The sequence below is a fragment of the Pan paniscus genome, chromosome 15 (genome assembly GCF_029289425.2).
Source record: "Pan paniscus chromosome 15, NHGRI_mPanPan1-v2.0_pri, whole genome shotgun sequence".
Lineage (NCBI taxonomy): Eukaryota > Metazoa > Chordata > Mammalia > Primates > Hominidae > Pan > Pan paniscus.
In genome coordinates, this window is record NC_073264.2 from 80,394,147 (window position 1) to 80,411,296 (window position 17,150).

Consider the following 17,150-nt stretch of genomic DNA (forward strand, 5'->3'; position numbering starts at 1 on the left):
AATTTGCACAGGTGTTATTGGGTAGCAAACCAGCACTGCGAGGAAGAGGCCAAAGGGCCATTTCAAATTACTAGTGATCAGGATTAAAACCAGTAATGGAGAGAAAAATAAATATAATGCCTCTCATTTATATAGTGCTTCACAACTTTTAAAGTGCTGTTTTGTGTTCCCCATTATGCCCCTTTGTAGGAGAGTATTGTTTCTAAAAAGACGGCCATTTAATTATCACTTTTCTTTATAAATTCAATTACATTTCCCAGTCAATGTAGTTCATCAGTTCAGAGATGTTTGTCTTCATTTCTGTCTATTTTTTAACAGGTTTCTTTTATTTAAGTTCCTCATTTCTCAGTCCTGAATCCTTTATTTCTGAAGCACTGGGTAATTTTGTATTACGCATAACAAATCTGAAATTTATTTGTATGAGCAGATTGATTTTATATCCATCAGATTTTCTAAAAATTGGCTATAACTGGCTTATAATGACATGACCAGCCAGAGGCTAATTTCGGTGGTATTTCTTCCTGATGCCAGAATAGGTAGACAAGTCAGAAGCACCCACTTCAGATAATAAAGATATAATTCCAGTCATTCAAATTTGTGTTGAAAGCAAATCTTTTCACTGCTTATTTTTCAATTAGTGCCAAGTGTGGCTCCATGGCTTCTAGCTACAGAAGGCCAGGTGATTGAGCATTCTTAACCAGATACATGAATAGGGAGACCACGGTTCTGCAGTTGACATTTCTTCAGCTGCTCTTTCGGAGGTCTTAACATTTTTTCTCACCAGATACTTGCCTGTGAACTGCTATTTGAAAGATAAGGTGTGCTGAGTAAATGATTAAGCAAGTGAGACAATAAGAAGCAACGTAATCTCATCAGAGACTACATCTGTTTTTTTCTTCTAGCGTAATCACTGGGGTTGTAACAGGTAATCATCTAATGTTGGATGAATAAATAAAATGAGTTTAAAAAATATTCTAGAACAGGGGAGAGTTCTAGAAGGTTATGAGAACCTATGTTCTGGGAATTTGAATTTCTCAAAGAAATGGCAGGGGGATTTCCTTGAGGAGGTGCTACACTAAAGAAGAGTTCTTAGTTCTGAGTAGGTGACCATCAAAGGAAGAAGTGAGGATACTGCTTAAATAGGATGAGCAAAGGCAAGTCTGTAGTAGTGAATATGAGTGGCTGGGAGAAGGCCAGGGCGCTGGAATCAAGAAGGCAGAAGGACCTTTGAGTGATGAGGCTAAACGTGTTATTCTAATGATGCCAGATCACACAGGAACTGCTAGGCCACATTAAACATTTTTATCTTGATTTAGAGGGCACTGGAAACAGTGAAGAAAGAGGCTTATTTATTTATTTATTTGCTTTTGTTTTATCTTTCTAAGCCAGGGATTTACAAAACCAGTTTTACATTTTGAAAAGATACAGCACCATCCTATAAGATTTAAGCATCAACTTCTCAGCCTTGACCCTTTTTTTCTCTTGTAAATAGTGATCATGATAAAAGAATTACAGCCATGTAGAGGACAAAATGTGAGCTTTTAACTCCACGTATCTGAGTGTCACTGATCACTCTCTCAGTAGGTCACCCAGAGGTTAGCAAACTTTTCCTGTAAAGGAAGAGAGTAAACATTTTCAGCTTTGTAAGCAATATAGTCTCTGCCTCAACAACTACTCAACACTACCACTGTAATGTCAATGCAACCACAGACAATATGCAAACAAATGAGTGTGAGTATATCACAGTGAAACTTTATTTACAAAAACAAGACCACCTAGTCTGCGGACCCCTGCCCCCAGATTTAAGCTTCCTGTTATGAAAATGGCCATTATAAAACCTATATGGCACAGTTGTTGTGATTAAACATTTTTACATACCCAAAAAACTTAGTAAAGAATCAGGCATATTAATGAGTGTTCAGTAAATGCTAACCTGTATCATGATTATAAGTTTTAGGGCTGCAAGGAATCTTGGGTGTGACAGACAATTTTCTCCTTTCAAAAGGTACCTAGATGGAGGATTCAAGAAGTATAGGGACTTAACCAGGGTTACAGGATCTATTTTCCCGCAATCCTATTTGTATACCACCTCCAGAAATCCCAAGAAATATGATGGCATGAAGCCAAGCTATATATTGCAGGACATTTGAGCATCCATTCAGCATGTATGCATTGAATGTCAGCCATATATAAGACATTGTGCAGTATATTGCAAGTGACACAAAGATCAATAAAGTTCCTGCGTTGGAAAATCTAACAGTTTAAGTCACCCAAGTAATTATAATGAGGTGGAAAGCGACAAGTATCAAAGGAATGAGTGACCCCTACGTGCCAAGCACTATGTTGAAGTGCTTACGTGTGTTGTCTCATATGATCCCCCCAGCAGGTGGGTTTTTAGCATTTCATCCTCAATGACATTCAAATGTTAAGTAATCTGCTCTAGGTCAAAAGTTACTAAGTGATAGAACAAAGATTTAAACTCGTTTCTCTAATTGCACAGTGTGCTTTCTACCAGACGCTGGGGAAATCCTCATAGATGAAGTATGGTTTAGTTAGCTATTGCTACAAAACAACACTAAAAAGTTGTGTTTAAAATGGGCATGTTATTTGCTTGTGATTCTGTGGGTCAGCAGTTTAGACTTGACTCAGCTGGGTAGCTTAGATGATCTCACATGAGGTCCCTCATATAGCTCCAGTTATCTGGCAGATACATGGGGGATGATGATGGTCTAATATGGTCTCACACACATATCTGCCAGTTGGTTCTGGTTATTAGGCTGAGGAGCCTCACGTGATATCTCTGTGCTGTGTGACCTCTCATTTGGCTAATGTTGACTGCTTCACTTGGTGGTCTAAGGGCTGCCTCCCAGAGAGGTATATAACAGGAGCAGCAACTCTTGAGAGCTTGGAAATCATACAAGAACACTTTCACTGTATTCTATTGGTCAAAGCAAGTTTCAGAATCAGGCTAGATTCAATGGGCAGGGAAATAGGTGACGTGTCTTAGTGGGAGGAACAGCAACATCAAATTACAAAAGGGTGAGCGTGCAAGGATGGGAGGGTTTCTTGCTGTGTTTGCCAACAATTTACCATAAAGTGATAACTGAGTTGGACCTTCACAGAAAATAAAGATTTGGGAAATACAGACTTTGCCAGAGCAGGGATTATAAAGAAGAGCATTACTTCAGATTAGCTGAGAATGAGGCCACACGCCTATATTGCATTATTGAGGAAATTTCCTCTTGCCTTTGCTCCACAAGCACATTGCTTCTACTAGTTGCAGGGACATAATTACCAATTTCATATATATAATACTTCTAACTTTTCAGAGGATTTTTGTTTCTCCTATATAACGTTTAATATGCTATATAGTTTTGTTGCATTGTTTTACTCAGAGAAAGATGGCAAATCTGCTCATTCCTTTCCTCTCTGTAAGTTGGTGTTGTCATTGCAACAAAGCCCAGGTTCCCAGCTCACTTTCCAAAAGACAATCATGTGGACTATCTGCTGTGATTGACTGTGGCTGAGTGTTTGCCCTGGCAGCTTTTTTGTTGCTGAAGATGAAAGTTTGATGGACTTTAAGATGGAAAGGAAGGAAGAGGAGAAATTTGATTTCATCGGCAGCTGTCTTACTCATCTTCATTAAGATGGGTTGTGGACACTTCAAGGCCATTCTGAACCAGTGGTCATAAAACTAATAGGTGCCACTCAACCTGGGCTGCTCGTATTATTGCCTGAGACCTGTCATCTCGGTAGTTATTGCAAAAGGAGAAGGAATCTACTGTAGGGAACACAATGGTCCTTGTGTGACAGAAGTGAAACTGAAAGAAATAGATTTTTCTATTAGCTGCAAATCAAACCCTTGCACATCATCCCTTGGAGGTGACAGTGCCTGATTCTCTAAGGCAGGGTTCAAACAAATCATTTGGGCTTGCAGAAAATAATATGAGATTAATATCCAAGTGTGTGTGTGTATGTATTTGTGGGGTGTGTGTGTGTGTGTGTGTGCACGTGCATATAATGACAACTACGTGGCTCCTCATTTGAAGTTTTGGAATTAGCTATTAATATATGTGTATGTTTAAGGGATGCATTTGTGGACTTGAAGTTGAAATAGGGAAACTGAGATGTATTCTGAAGAGGGAAGGAGAAGAGGGAATCCAGTCCTGATTAGGGGAATATTGAAATAAGTAGGTGAATAATATTCAGTCTCCCAGGTTTGTGGCTATGAGCTCTTTTCTTCCAGAAATATTTGCTGAAGGGAGGGAAGAAAACACTCCTTTTCTTCTGACAAGCAAACTTTTCAAATGTCAGCCTGCATGGGTGTTTCTCTCTATTCTTGAGGCTCCTTTTTGTTTCAGTCTAACACCTCACATCCTGTGGGTTGTAATAATAATGGTAGCAGTTACTATTTATTAAGCCCTTGTCATATGCCAGGTGCTTTACATATATTACAGTGTTTGTAATACATACAAGAATTATTACAAGATAGATAGCACTATGCCCAGGTGTGTTAGTTCATTTGTGTTGCTATAAAGGAATACCGGAAGCTGGGTAATTTATTAGAAAAAGAGGTTTATTGGGCTCATGGTTTTGCAGACTGTACAAGCATGGCATCAGCATCTGCTTGGCTTCTGGTGAGGCCCCAGGAAGCTTTTACTCATGGTGGAAGGTAAAGAAAGGGCAGGTACGTCACATGGCAAGAGAGAAAGCAAGAGAGATAAGGGAGGAGTTGTCAGGCTCTTTTTAACAATCAGATCTCATGGTAACTACAGAGTGAGAACTCAATATTTCAAGGAGGGCATGATATGGTTTGACTCTGTGTCCCCACCCAAATCTCATCTTGAATTGCAATCCCCATGTGCCGAGGGAGGGACCTAGTGGGAGGTGATTGGATCATGAGGGCAGTTTCCCCCATCCTGTTCTCATGATGGTGAGTTCTCAGGAGGTTTGATTGTTTAAAAGTGTGACCCTTCCCCTCTCTCTCACTCTCCTGCTGCCATGTAAGATATGCCTTGGTTTTCCCTCACCTTCTGCCATGATTGTAAGTTTCCTGAGGCTTCCCCAGCCATATGGAACTGTGAGTCAATTATACCTCATTTCTTTATAAATTACCCAGTCTCAGGTAGTTCTTTATAGCAGTGTGAAAACAGACCACACAGACCACCAAGCCATTCATGAGGGATCTGCCCTCGGGATCCAAACACTTCCCTCCAAGCCCCACCTCCAATGTTGGGGATCACATTTCAACATGAAATTTGGAGGGGACAAACATCCAAACCGTATCAACAGGGAACTATAGCTCAGGGAGGTTAAGTAACTTACCCAACAACACACAGCTTATATGTTGCAATGTAGGAATACAAACCCCCAAAGCTCGTGCCCTCCTACTGCACTACCCTGCCTCTTCCAGGCTTGGTGCTTTAGGGAATGCCCTTTACAAGCAGTATAAAGATGCATTTAGGAATTTTTCAATCAGCTCTTGTCTAGATCTTCTTTGGAAAGTCTTCTTAGTTACTGACAGGTCAAAATACCAGCTACTTGATCTAATAGTGTTATCAGCAAGAAACTAAAAATCATGAAGCAATGCAGACTTTTTGAATCAGAAAGGACTTACTAGGCCATCTTGTGATTCTAATCTAACATCTTATCTGGCCACTCTTTCTGCCTTGTGCAGGAAGTGAGGTCTGGATAGGTCAAAGGGCATGACTAGAGCATTGGAGTTAATGGGAATGGGGAATGCCTTCTTTGCTTCTTGACATTTCTTCTCCGCAACACTGCACATCCCTTGTGAAATAATTTACTATTTTTTAGGCATCATGTCAAAGACTGAAGTGAAAGCCACCTACCTGTGATCAACTGAGGTCAGAAGTTGGCAAATTTTTTTTGTTGGGGGTGGGGAGGGGGGGTAAAGGGCCAGATAATAAATATTTTTGGCTTTTCACACCAGAAAGATCTCCATTGCCACTAGTCAATTATGCATTTATAACTGAGAAGCAACCACAGACAATAAGAAAAGAAGTGGGCAGCACTGTATCCAGTGTAATATTATTTACAAAAGGCAAAGAGGGCTGGATTTGGCTTCCCAATCTCTGCCTTAGGCCTTTAAAGGTATAGCTGCCCTGGGGAAATCTCTACACTTTGCGATTTACTCTCCAGTAGTAATAACATAGTAAGAGAATAGTAATGGTGGTGGTAATAATAGCAGTAGTGGCATCAGCAGCAACAACAATGGCACCTTTTAACATTTGCTTCATACGTTAAGGTTTACAAAGTCTTTTTACAATTATCATCTCACATAACCCTTTTAAATTCCTACTCAAGAACTACACAAGCAAGGGAAACGTGCTAGCTGAGCAGTGTGGTACAATGAAAAGAGAATGGGATATACTGCATTTAGTCATAGAGATTGGTGGTGTGGGATGAAAATGCCTAGAGAGTAGGTGTGTGTCTCCTGGCCCCATTAGGGGACAGTTCATTCAGCAGCAGGGTGTCGGAGTTCCCAAATACATGGCTGCTAATCAGTTCCCTCACTCTGTAGGCATTTTGCATTTAAAGCTGTCCAGAAAAGAGAGGCTTGGTCTAAGAGGTTGTGGTGTAAGAAAATCTCTACATTTCCACCCATCGCCTTTTGGGATCCCTGTATGTTAGTGAGCAACAGTAAAAAGTGACCTGTGTTAAAAAGGTAATGGAAGCATGGTACAATTTTAGAGTTCATTTGAGCAAACAGAGATTCATGAATTGGGCAGCTCCAAACCAGAAGTGGTATGGGGATTCCGATGAAGAAGTATGAGAACTAAGCTATTATAAAGAGAATGCAGACCTAATACAAATAAAATATTTGATTGATTACAGTTATAAAGCTGTCTTTGCTGGGAAATTCCTAGTTATGTAATTATAAGTGTGATTGGTTGAGCTTAAGTTCTGTTTGTCATTATTATAGGCATTTACAAGAAATAGCTCAAGTTAAGTTCTGCTGATGTTTGCAATTCAAGCAAGCCTAAGGCCACTTATGAGGCCTAACTGGCTCTGTCTGCTCAGGAATTCTTGCACCATTGAAGCATTCTTCAAGGTCTCCATTTTAATTTAGCTTAACACCTCTTAACACCATGCCTTCAATAACATTTATTTAACACAGGTCTTTGCTTTGTGCTAAAGGCAAACATGTATATGAGACTCTGTCCCTAAAGCATCTGTAACTCTCCAAAGACATACCCCTAGGAACATCCTGAAGATTCTGAATCTTGCAGCCTGCCAGAAGCACAGCAGTGCTGTTGGCATCTCTAGACCACTGTCTATGATTGACTTCTGGCTCTGCTACTTGTTAGCTATGTAACCTTGGGCAAGTTTCTTTTTCTAGTCTCTTTGTCATGTTCTTCATCTGTAAAATGGGTATTTTTTAAACTACCCATTTATGTAGTATGTGATGATTTAAGAGCTAATATGGTATGTGTAGTGGTTATTTATGAGCTAATATGTGTATATTAGCTTAATGCCTAGCATTCGTAAATACTCAGATAAATGCCAGTCATTATTATTATCATAATTGCTGGTGAAATTAACATACAAAGTCCTGTGCAAACCTTAATTTTCTCACTATGGACTTCATACGTTTTCAGAATCCTAGCTACTTGGTTCTCAGAACATTCTTCTAACACCTAGAGATTCCACAGCCAATGTATCTTTGGGAACTTATTGACTAACACAGAGCTAAATGAAGTAAGCAGCATTTGTACCCTGACATTTTACAGATGGAAGGAATCATAGAGGTCATCTCAGCCAGAAACACATTTTCAAGATAGGGAACTGAGGTTCATAGAAAGTAAATGACTTTGCCAAAGTAATACACTCAGGACAGAATGAGGGCTAGAACCTCGGGGATTAGTTTTTTTCCTCTGGCCTCAAAACTCTTCCTTCTGCCATTTTTAACTTACCAGTTTCACCTAATACCTTCCACATATTTTTGTGACTGTTTCAAAGATTCCACTAGCTACCATAGAAGAAGTAATGAACTAACCTTATAATTCCATCCCAGTGACTTCACCTCACCTGCCCTCAGTTTCCTCACCTGTCCAGTGAGGCAAACTTACATTGAAAGATCCCTAAGGTGGTTCCCAGTTCAGATAAGATAGAATCCTAACAAATAAAGTGGGGTCAGAGTGGAATGTTCTTGAAATCCTGGTGTCAATGGGACTGGGATATTACTCTAAATCTATGGAAACTTCAAGAACAATATATTTGTTTTAACCTGAAAAGACAGTTGTGTTCCAGTGTGAAATAGCCACCAGGCTGGATGAAAATGTGTGATGTGATTCCATCATTGAAATGAGCATGTGTTGACCGTAAGTTCTTCTCTTTCTCTCTGGGGACATTTGCAGTGCTGCAGAGCTTCTCTGTGAGCTGGGATGCTCTGTCAGCTTAAATCCTTTCCAGAGTGATAAATATACATTGATTTTATTTGATTTGGCCCATAGGTGGGGGATAAAAAACAAGACATCACAGCCACACTATACTGTATATTCATTCCCCCTGAAGACAACGCACACATCCTTGTTGAAGTCTCCTCATTTAGACAACTCTTCCTTTTTATGCTTCATTATAATGCCACTTTCATGTCCCTTCCCCTCAACATCGTGCACCTTGTTCCACATCCAGCACTCTGTGTTTTTAAATTAAGGGAAATGCCATTTAAATATGGTTTTTCTCTTTGTAATATACTCACCTATAAAAAGTCTTTAAAGGTAATGCTAACTGCTTTGGCAGAAATTCAGGCATATATATAGTTATTTTAATACAAGGCTATTTGTTTGCTTGACTGTTTTTAATGACTACTCATTAACACCATGATCTTATCCTCATTTCCTCTGCACAGAGCTTGAGAGGTGCTGTTCACAGCCCCTGCTGCCTGCTTTCTGAGGTCTCCAAGATGCTAGCTTTCTACTTTTCCACTCAGCCCTGACGCCTAGTTCATCATTTGAGATAAGCCCCAGTTGTCGGCAAATTGCCATCTCATCAGGTCTGCAAGATAGCATCTTGTTTGACTCTTTTCAACACCTTCCATTAACACTTTGGGACTAGGTCTTTGGGAAGAGCCAGGCCTCACCACATGGGCGATGGTGGTTGATGAACAGATTCCAGTTTTCCCCATTATTGACTTCATTAAACTTGACAGCCTTTTTAGTCTCCAGATAGGGTGAACCTTTTTTCACTGACCCTTATTAAGAGCTGTCTCCTTAAGAAGGGTCATTCGAGAAGGGATGGTGGGGGCCACTCCTTCTACTTCCAGGAAATAGCTGATTTTGGTAAACAACTTTGATTTAGTTTTTAGAGTTCTTTCACCTCCCTAATTAGGACAGCCACAATTTATCAAAGGTTAGCAATGCACCAAACCCTAAGAATGATCTTATTTCTTCCTCCTTATTCATGGGTTTTATTACTACTATCCTAATTTCCTCATACGGAAATGAGCCTCAAAAACATTAAATAAGTTACTCCAGGTCTCATATCAATAAATTGACAGAGCTGGAATTGGAATCAAATTAAGTCTGACTTCAGAGCTTAAGGTTTTAACCACCATATTCTACCACCTTCATAATACCTTTAGTTACTTTATTATATTTTAGGTTTACCCCTTGTTATTGGTCTTCAAAATCCATGAGTTCATTCTGATTTTATGAGTTGTATTGGTAATCTATTGTTTCATGAAAACTTACCCCAAAACTTAGCAGATTAAAGCAATAAACACCTATTATCTCATTCAGGCTTTGTGGGTCAAAAATTCAGGAGCAGCTTAGCTGGGCTCAGGGTCTCTTATGAAATTGTAGTCAAGATATTGGCCCAGGCTGCAGTCAGTCACCTGAAGCCTTCACTGGGCTGGAAGATGTGCTTCCAAGTTTCACTCACATGCCTGGCAAGTTACTACTCATTATTGGTAGGAGGCTTTCGTTCTCCAGCAATGTCTGATCCTAATTTTATTTTACCATAGGTTAGTGCAGTCTTCACATGAGGTTTCATTTCACCTCTCTTTCTCTCTCTCTTTCTTTATTTTTTTTTTTCTCTCTCTCTTTTCCCCTGGCAGTCTTCTTTTGGTCAAGCCATTTGTATTAGTTTGCTAGGGTTGCCATATGAAAGTAGCAGTGGCTTAAACAACAGAAATTTATTACAGTTGTGGAAACTAAAAGTCCGAGATCAAGGTGTCATGGAGCATTGTTTTCTCTGAGGCCTCTGTCTTTGGTTTTTAAATGGTGATCTTGTCTCTCTGTCTTCACATGGACTTTCTTCTGTCTCTGTGTCCTAATCACCTCTTCATATAAGGATGCTAGTCATGATTGAGGCTCATGCATCTGAGCTCATTTTCACTTACTCACCTCTTTAAAGGCCCTGTTTTCTAATACAGTCACATTCTGAGGGGTTTTAGGACTTTATAGGACTTCAACATATGAATGTCGAAATGAAGTAATTTGGCTCATAATACCATCTTTGTCCTTTGTATGTCTTGAGAATTTCCTTTTACACTGTCTTACCTATTACTTAGATGTCATTTCTCCATTCTTTTTTTTTTTTTTTTTTTTGCCTTTGTGTGCGGTATTTATTTCAAATGTTTGTTAAAACAGCACTGTTATTTCTCAGGACAAGAGCAAAGATCACCCCCTGCAGAAGCTTGGGAACTATGTACAGAACTTTACAGAATAGAGGCAATAATTTAGCTTAAGCCTGTCTGCTGACCAGAGAATGGAATTCTGCGTGGACTCAAGGAACAAAAGGAAACTAGGCAGGGAAGGGGAAGAAAAGTGCCCATCTGAATCAAACTTCAGCTGCCATCAGGGCACATCTTGTGGTGGTCACAGATTGTAGGCTGTTTTTTGGAAGATTCGGGTTCAGCACAGGATTCCATTTATCTACTTGGCTACACCCCTGGCTGAGGTGCCATGAGGTCAATGTCACTCAAGTTCCTGGCCAGCCAAACTCCCGCAGCAAAGAGTCCCAAATTTAGTATCAAGTTCCTCCGGAAGTCATTCCTATCAGTGGCAAAGCGGTAGACGCCCCGAAGCCAATCTCCCACGTTGTCCGGTATTTCGGGAGTTTCATTAGCCGAGCCAGCAGCGCTCACCGGGACAGTGCTGGAAGCCATAGTGGAAAGCTTCGCATGGGCCTCAGTGGAGGAACCGTATCGGCGTCCCATTCTCCATTCTTAACCTCTCTTTGCCTCAAGTTCTCAAAGCTATTGTGCAGCCAACTTTTAGAGTTAACTGCCTGCCTTTCTGATTGCCCGTTACACTTGAAGGACTTAGGATGCTATACCTGAAGGTCTTAGAGAGTTAGACTGGTTCTCCAAGCTTATGAATTTTCTAGAAACTTTTTAACTTGCATATGGTATTCTCCTGAAGAAGCTGTGGCTAAAGTCAGATATATTTTTATAAACTACTCTTTGATCATGTATGAGTGCCAAAAAAAGGAGTCTTTAATTACTTTGAGGGAAGGGTCTGTGCATCTTTCTTAACCCTTTTCCTGGCTGCCCTGTAGATATTCCAGAAAGATTTGATGCCTTGTGGAATGGTCTGAGAACCAGATGGAAGCTAGATGAAGAACAAAATCAAAAGTGTCTCTCTTGTCTTGCATGATAGAAACTAATATCCCTAAGAACGCAGTTGAGAGCAAATTATTAAGAATATGCACTGAATGTGTACAACAGCCAGTGTTTGTTCCTCATCAGCACAGGGAAGCATTCTAAGCTTTTGCCAGGACGCCTGCTTATTATATGCTATGGTCTGTCCAAATCTGTGGCTGCCACTACAGCCTGATTTCCCTTGGAAACTTGGCAGCCCGTGAGTTATGACGGAATTCCCAGGTGATAATGTATCTAATTTCCCTCATTGTACTTCTTTTATCCTGTAATGTGCTGTTGATTCCCATGGCTGAGCTGTGATGGAGAATAGCCATTATTATTGTAATGGCATTATTCAATCCATTAAGACTTAAAACATACCTGGTAAAAATAGTGAAAGCTTACAAGTCTTCACAGCAATCTCAAAGACTAATAACTTAGTTATTAGTCTTTTCCTCAAGTAAACTTTGACAGGTGTTTGGGAATAATTCTTTCCTGGGCTGATAGTATTTGATTTGTACTATATATTGTTCTAAATAAATGCAGGACCAATGCTCCATCCTATTCGAAAAAAGAAAAGGGGTCTCTGTAGAGAAACTATTAAAAAAGTTTAAACAGCCTTTACAGAAACGTGGTTTGGTGGCAAAGAAAGGGAAACCACCACCCCTTCCAAAGCTCACCAGGAGAAAAGTGAGAAATAAAATATCAAAATGAAATTGACTCCACACAAAGATATCTGATCACCAGACAAAACAAGTACCAAAGTGCAGAAAAATATTACAATAAATAACATCAGATTCTTTATTCAAGCCAGGCAAAAGTTATGTAGTTTTTGCTAACCAGGTTAATTATTTTCCTCATCTTCTTTTCCTTTAATATAAAAAAGGGATATAAGAAAGCAAGCCTGAGTATATTCTTGGTTGCTCTGTTTCTTGTGTTAGCCTAGCCAGAACAAGCTACAATAGAAAGAAGTTATGCTTTAGAAAACAATCTATTTAATATAATTCAATGCTACACAAAGCTTTATTTCTTAATATGGACAATTATTTGCTACTGGAAAGAAAGCAGAGCGAGATATGGCCCTTTGGGGAGATGGTTAAATAAGAAATACATTTCCAGATGATGTCACATGTAAATAGCACTCCGAAATCACTAGGCATCAAAATTAATCAGGCTGAATCCATTGCTTTGTAAGGTGTAAATCTCTAGCCTTACTTAACCTTACTTCGGTGCTGGGACTCCCGAATCGCGAGGAAGGTATGATTCTTGTTTCTTCACACACACACAGACTGAGTGTTCTCAAGACAGGAACATGATTGAGAATGCTGGAAAAAACATTACATTAATCTACATTGTAAGAGTACCGTGCAAATATTTGCTTGTTTCCAACACCTTGTAAATGTATCTCGTTGTTGACTCAAAATGAACATTTGGTGCAGATACTGAGAAAAAAGAATGTACTTAGAACAGGGATTTCATTACTTCTCTTACAGGTCTCAGCTGTGGAGATTGTTTAGCCAACAAGAAACCCAATCTCTGTGAGGTATCTTGTCTGAGATGATATTAAAAATATTCAACAACCGGTAGGAAATGGGACCAATGAAAATGACTCAGGTCCCCTGCTGAGACTGGCATTGACCTGTTAGTTGTTGAATTGTGGAAAGAGGGGAAAGGGACCGGATGATCGGTGGTAAGGGTATGTTTGAAGCAGTGACATTCATCATCTATTTATGCAAGTATTTTAACATTTTAATAATTGATGCAGTTATCTGGGTGCGTGCCAGTTGACAGCTTGCCCTGCATATTGATAATTTTACCATGCAGACTCCACTCCTCAGATAACTCTTGTTCGATTACACTGGACTTTATCATCATGTAATCTGTCCTGTCCCTCTCTCTATCTCTCTCTCTCTATTGAATTCTGGGGGTGTAGTAGTCCATTGTTTAGAGGGAATTTAGAAGTTTTCCTATATTAGGAAGTGTATTCATTTCCTAGGAATGCCATAACAAAGAATTACAAACTGAGAGGCTTACAACAGTACAAAGTTATCATATCATGGCTCTGGAGGTGAAAAGTCTGAAATAAAAGTGTTGGTGGGGCTGGACACGGTGGCTCACACCTGTAATCCCAGCACTTTGGGAGGCTGAGGCAGGCAGATCACTTGAGGTCAGGAGTTCGAGACCAGCCTGGCTGACATGGTGAAACCCTGTCTTTACTAAAAGTACAAAAAATTAGCCGGGCGTGGTGGCGGGTGCCTGTAATCCCAGCTACTCAGGAGGCTGAGACAGGATAATTGCTTGAACCCGGGAGGTGGAGGTTGCAGTGAGCTGAGATCGTGCCACTGCACTCCAGCCTGGGTGACAAGAGCGAGGCTACTTCTCAAAAAAAAAAAAAAAAAAAAAGTGTTGGCGGGGCCAAGCTCTCTCTGGAGGCTCTCAGGGAGGATCCTTCCTTGCCTCTTTGCCTCTTTCTAACCTCTTTTGATTTACTGACAATCTTTGGCATTCTTTGGTTTGCAGCTGCAGCACTTTGATCACGGCCTTGTTGTCACATGGCATTCTCACCTTTAATGCCTGTGTGTCTTCCCCTCTTCACATAAGGATGCAAGTCATATTGGATGACTTATCCTACTATCCTACTATGTCTATCCTACTCCAATATGACCTTATCTTTGCTGATTACATCTGTAGTGACCCTATTTCCAAATAAGGTCACACTCTGAGGTACTGGGGGGTTAGGATTTCATCATATCTTTTGGGAGAGACACAATTCAACTCAGGACAGGAAGGAAAAGCCCCGGCAACCGAATTGTATTGTTCTGCTAGATGATGACAAGTCATAATGTAGAGAAGTTGCTCCAAAGTGGGATACATACGTTGGAGGGCAGCATAGAATGAAAGTTTTAGAACATCTATTTGTATTTATTTTAATCGTATTCCTTTATATTTTTGTTATAGTCTGTTTCATAGAACATTTAGTGTATAAATATAATAATACATGTCTACGTGTTAAAAATGAATGAAAATACCTACATTGGGAGTGGGCTGAATCCACAGAAAGTTTTACTGATGGTGGTTCAGGGAATGTAAGCAAAAGGATTTCAAACCAATGTAAGAGCATGAAATATTAATGACATGTTTCAGAGAAAAATCTCTGTGTAGGTTTTTCATAGCCCCAATTCAAGTTAGACTGGGCAAGAAATGAGATTATTTAGGCAAAAAAAGGGAGGAGCACTAAATTCATCCACAATTTTAAAAGTATCTTCTTTCAGGAGGCTTTTGGACAGTAACATTTCCAAAAAAATATAGTGTTTTATGCCACAGAGAATCAAGTTGCATTGTGTATACTAAATGGTCAAGCATTTTCAAGAGCATGACAAAATAAAAACATACAAATTTATATCTCAAAAAGAAAGTATCTTCTTTCATGTCAGATCATCAGCACAGAAGCCCTCGAGGCATGCAAAGGCAAACACAGGCTCTGCAGATGAGATGTGAAGAAGCAATTAGGGAAGGAAGGAAGGGACAGTTTGGATGCTGGGTCCTGACCCAGAAACAACACGGAGTAGATCTCGGATTTGCTTTTTCTTAGGTCCAATGCTAGGACGATTACTTTATCTGTGGTGAGGAATGTTATAAAAAAACATTGTTGGAATGCCACCAAAATACTTCTTTCCCTTTTAGCATCATCGCCAAGATTCTAGAATGAAGCAATAACAGTTGCCAACCTTGAGCCATTCTCCAGCTGTTGTCATGTTTCAGTCAGACAGGAAGTGTTGGCGAGTAATATGGGATTTATTGGGAGTGTTCCTTTACGTGAGTCCAGGAAATAAGAACTAGAGATGAGCTTGGGTGCCTCTGCTTCTTTTATTTCTATGGAACATTCTTTGGGGTCAGTTTTGAATAATCACTGGGCATTATCGGATTTCTATCACTATTTTTTGCATGTTCTTGTGATTATTCACCAGGGAACATTTTATAATACTCATATTAAATTTTTATTTCTTAATTTCTTGCCTCATTACTCCCATTTGCATTGGCTGCAGACTCTCTAAGTATTACTTTCCCTTCCTTGTGGTTCATACCCTAATCATTGAATATTGATGTTCTATTTATTTCTATGCACTCACTTTGTTTTTGACCAAGTTATATAGTTATTTGGTTTTCAGGTAATGCTTTCTTACAGTTACTCAAGAATGTATGCTAGAAAATGTTGCCCATAACTGCTTAAACATAAAAGAGGATATGTTTTCTTGTTTTCCATCTATGTTACAGTCTGTTTCTGAAATATCCTTTATTATGAGTAGAATAAAATCTACTGGACTTGGAATCCGCATTCCCTTTTAAATTAAAAGTATTCCCAGACTTTCAAATTTTACATTCCTTAGCATGATCCCTTCTCTATAAAGACAGAAGAGGAGACAGAAAATTCTGATTGGTCATTTCTTGAGCTAGAAGCAGCTATAATATTCCTGTTCTCCATCCTTTATAATTACTTTCTCATAAATACTAAATTACACCCCCCTGAGCATCTAGAAGATTTAAACACTGATCAAAGGCAGGTTTAGCTGTATCCTCAGGACAAGCTGATTCAATGAAGAAAAGCTCAGGCTCTTGGAGAGCTTTTAGAAAGAGAAATAAATTAACAATTAGCATTTAACAGCAGTAAAAACTGCTGAGCGGAAGCAGACTTGATGTTTTAGGGGATTTGAGATATTCGGAGTGATGAGATGAATAGGAAAAACTGTGTTCCAATTAGGAAGACAGAGTGAAAAGGTGTGAGATGTGGTCTTCTAGTTCATTCCACTGGTGATATAGAGCCTTTCCTGGACAGATTTTTATTTTTTTTGAGTAATTATTATCCACGTTATAATTTCATGCCTGTTGCTTTTAGGTAAGCTCAGAATTATAGTCATGGCTTGAGTAAAGATCTCATTGCAGTTGAGTACTAGCAGTACCACTACTCTTGCATGAATTGCATTCTCTCTTGACCAACTCTGTTAATGGGTGTCCTTATGTATGAAACTGATTTTCTTACTAATGGCAGGATTCTGTCTGGTTAGGATATTCCCTGAAATGCCCAAGGGTGTATTTTGCTTAAAAGCAAGGCTGGCCAGAGAGGTTTGGTTTATGTATTTATTTTTAAATTTCTTTTGTACCTAGGATAATAAATATATTCCTCTAGTCTCGGATAATAATATAAAATTACAGCCATACTGACAAAATTAAAGAAGACATTAACAAAAAATTCAGATTAAAATATAAAGTTCATGTCTTTGGCAAGTACACACAGGATTGTGGTTTTGCCCAAGGTGTCTAATTAATTACTATAATTTTTCAATTCCCTGTGTTCAATAAAAACACGTCTATGAAATGCTATTCATAAAAGCAGAACTCACTGGTCATTAAACATGCAAATATCCACGAATAAATACACAATTCTCTCTTGCAGGAAATGCTATCAGTAGACTAAATAAGTGGTGGACATTTTTCTACCGTAAGTATTTACTTTTCCTACAGTTTGATCTTAAAATACCACAGTTGG

The 17,150-nt window shown here is 39.3% G+C and overlaps 2 protein-coding genes across 38 annotated transcripts in view; one reads left to right on the forward strand and one right to left on the reverse strand.

Annotated features, from left to right (window-relative positions):
• NRXN3 (neurexin 3) overlaps window positions 1–17,150 on the forward strand; it is a 1,742,415-nt gene that overhangs the window by 1,180,941 nt on the left and 544,324 nt on the right. The gene's annotated exons all lie outside the window — the stretch shown is intronic.
• Window positions 10,575–14,627, reverse strand: LOC100970724 (mitochondrial import receptor subunit TOM6 homolog). Its single transcript, XM_055097912.3, has one exon. The coding sequence runs from the start codon at window positions 11,180–11,182 to the stop codon at window positions 10,907–10,909; it is 276 nt and encodes a 91-aa protein (XP_054953887.1). The 5' UTR covers window positions 11,183–14,627; the 3' UTR covers window positions 10,575–10,906.

Bases quoted from the DNA above. Each gene is read 5' to 3' on its own strand.
- LOC100970724 (XM_055097912.3), bottom strand. From the start codon at position 11,182: ATGGGACGCCGATACGGTTCCTCCACTGAGGCCCATGCGAAGCTTTCC.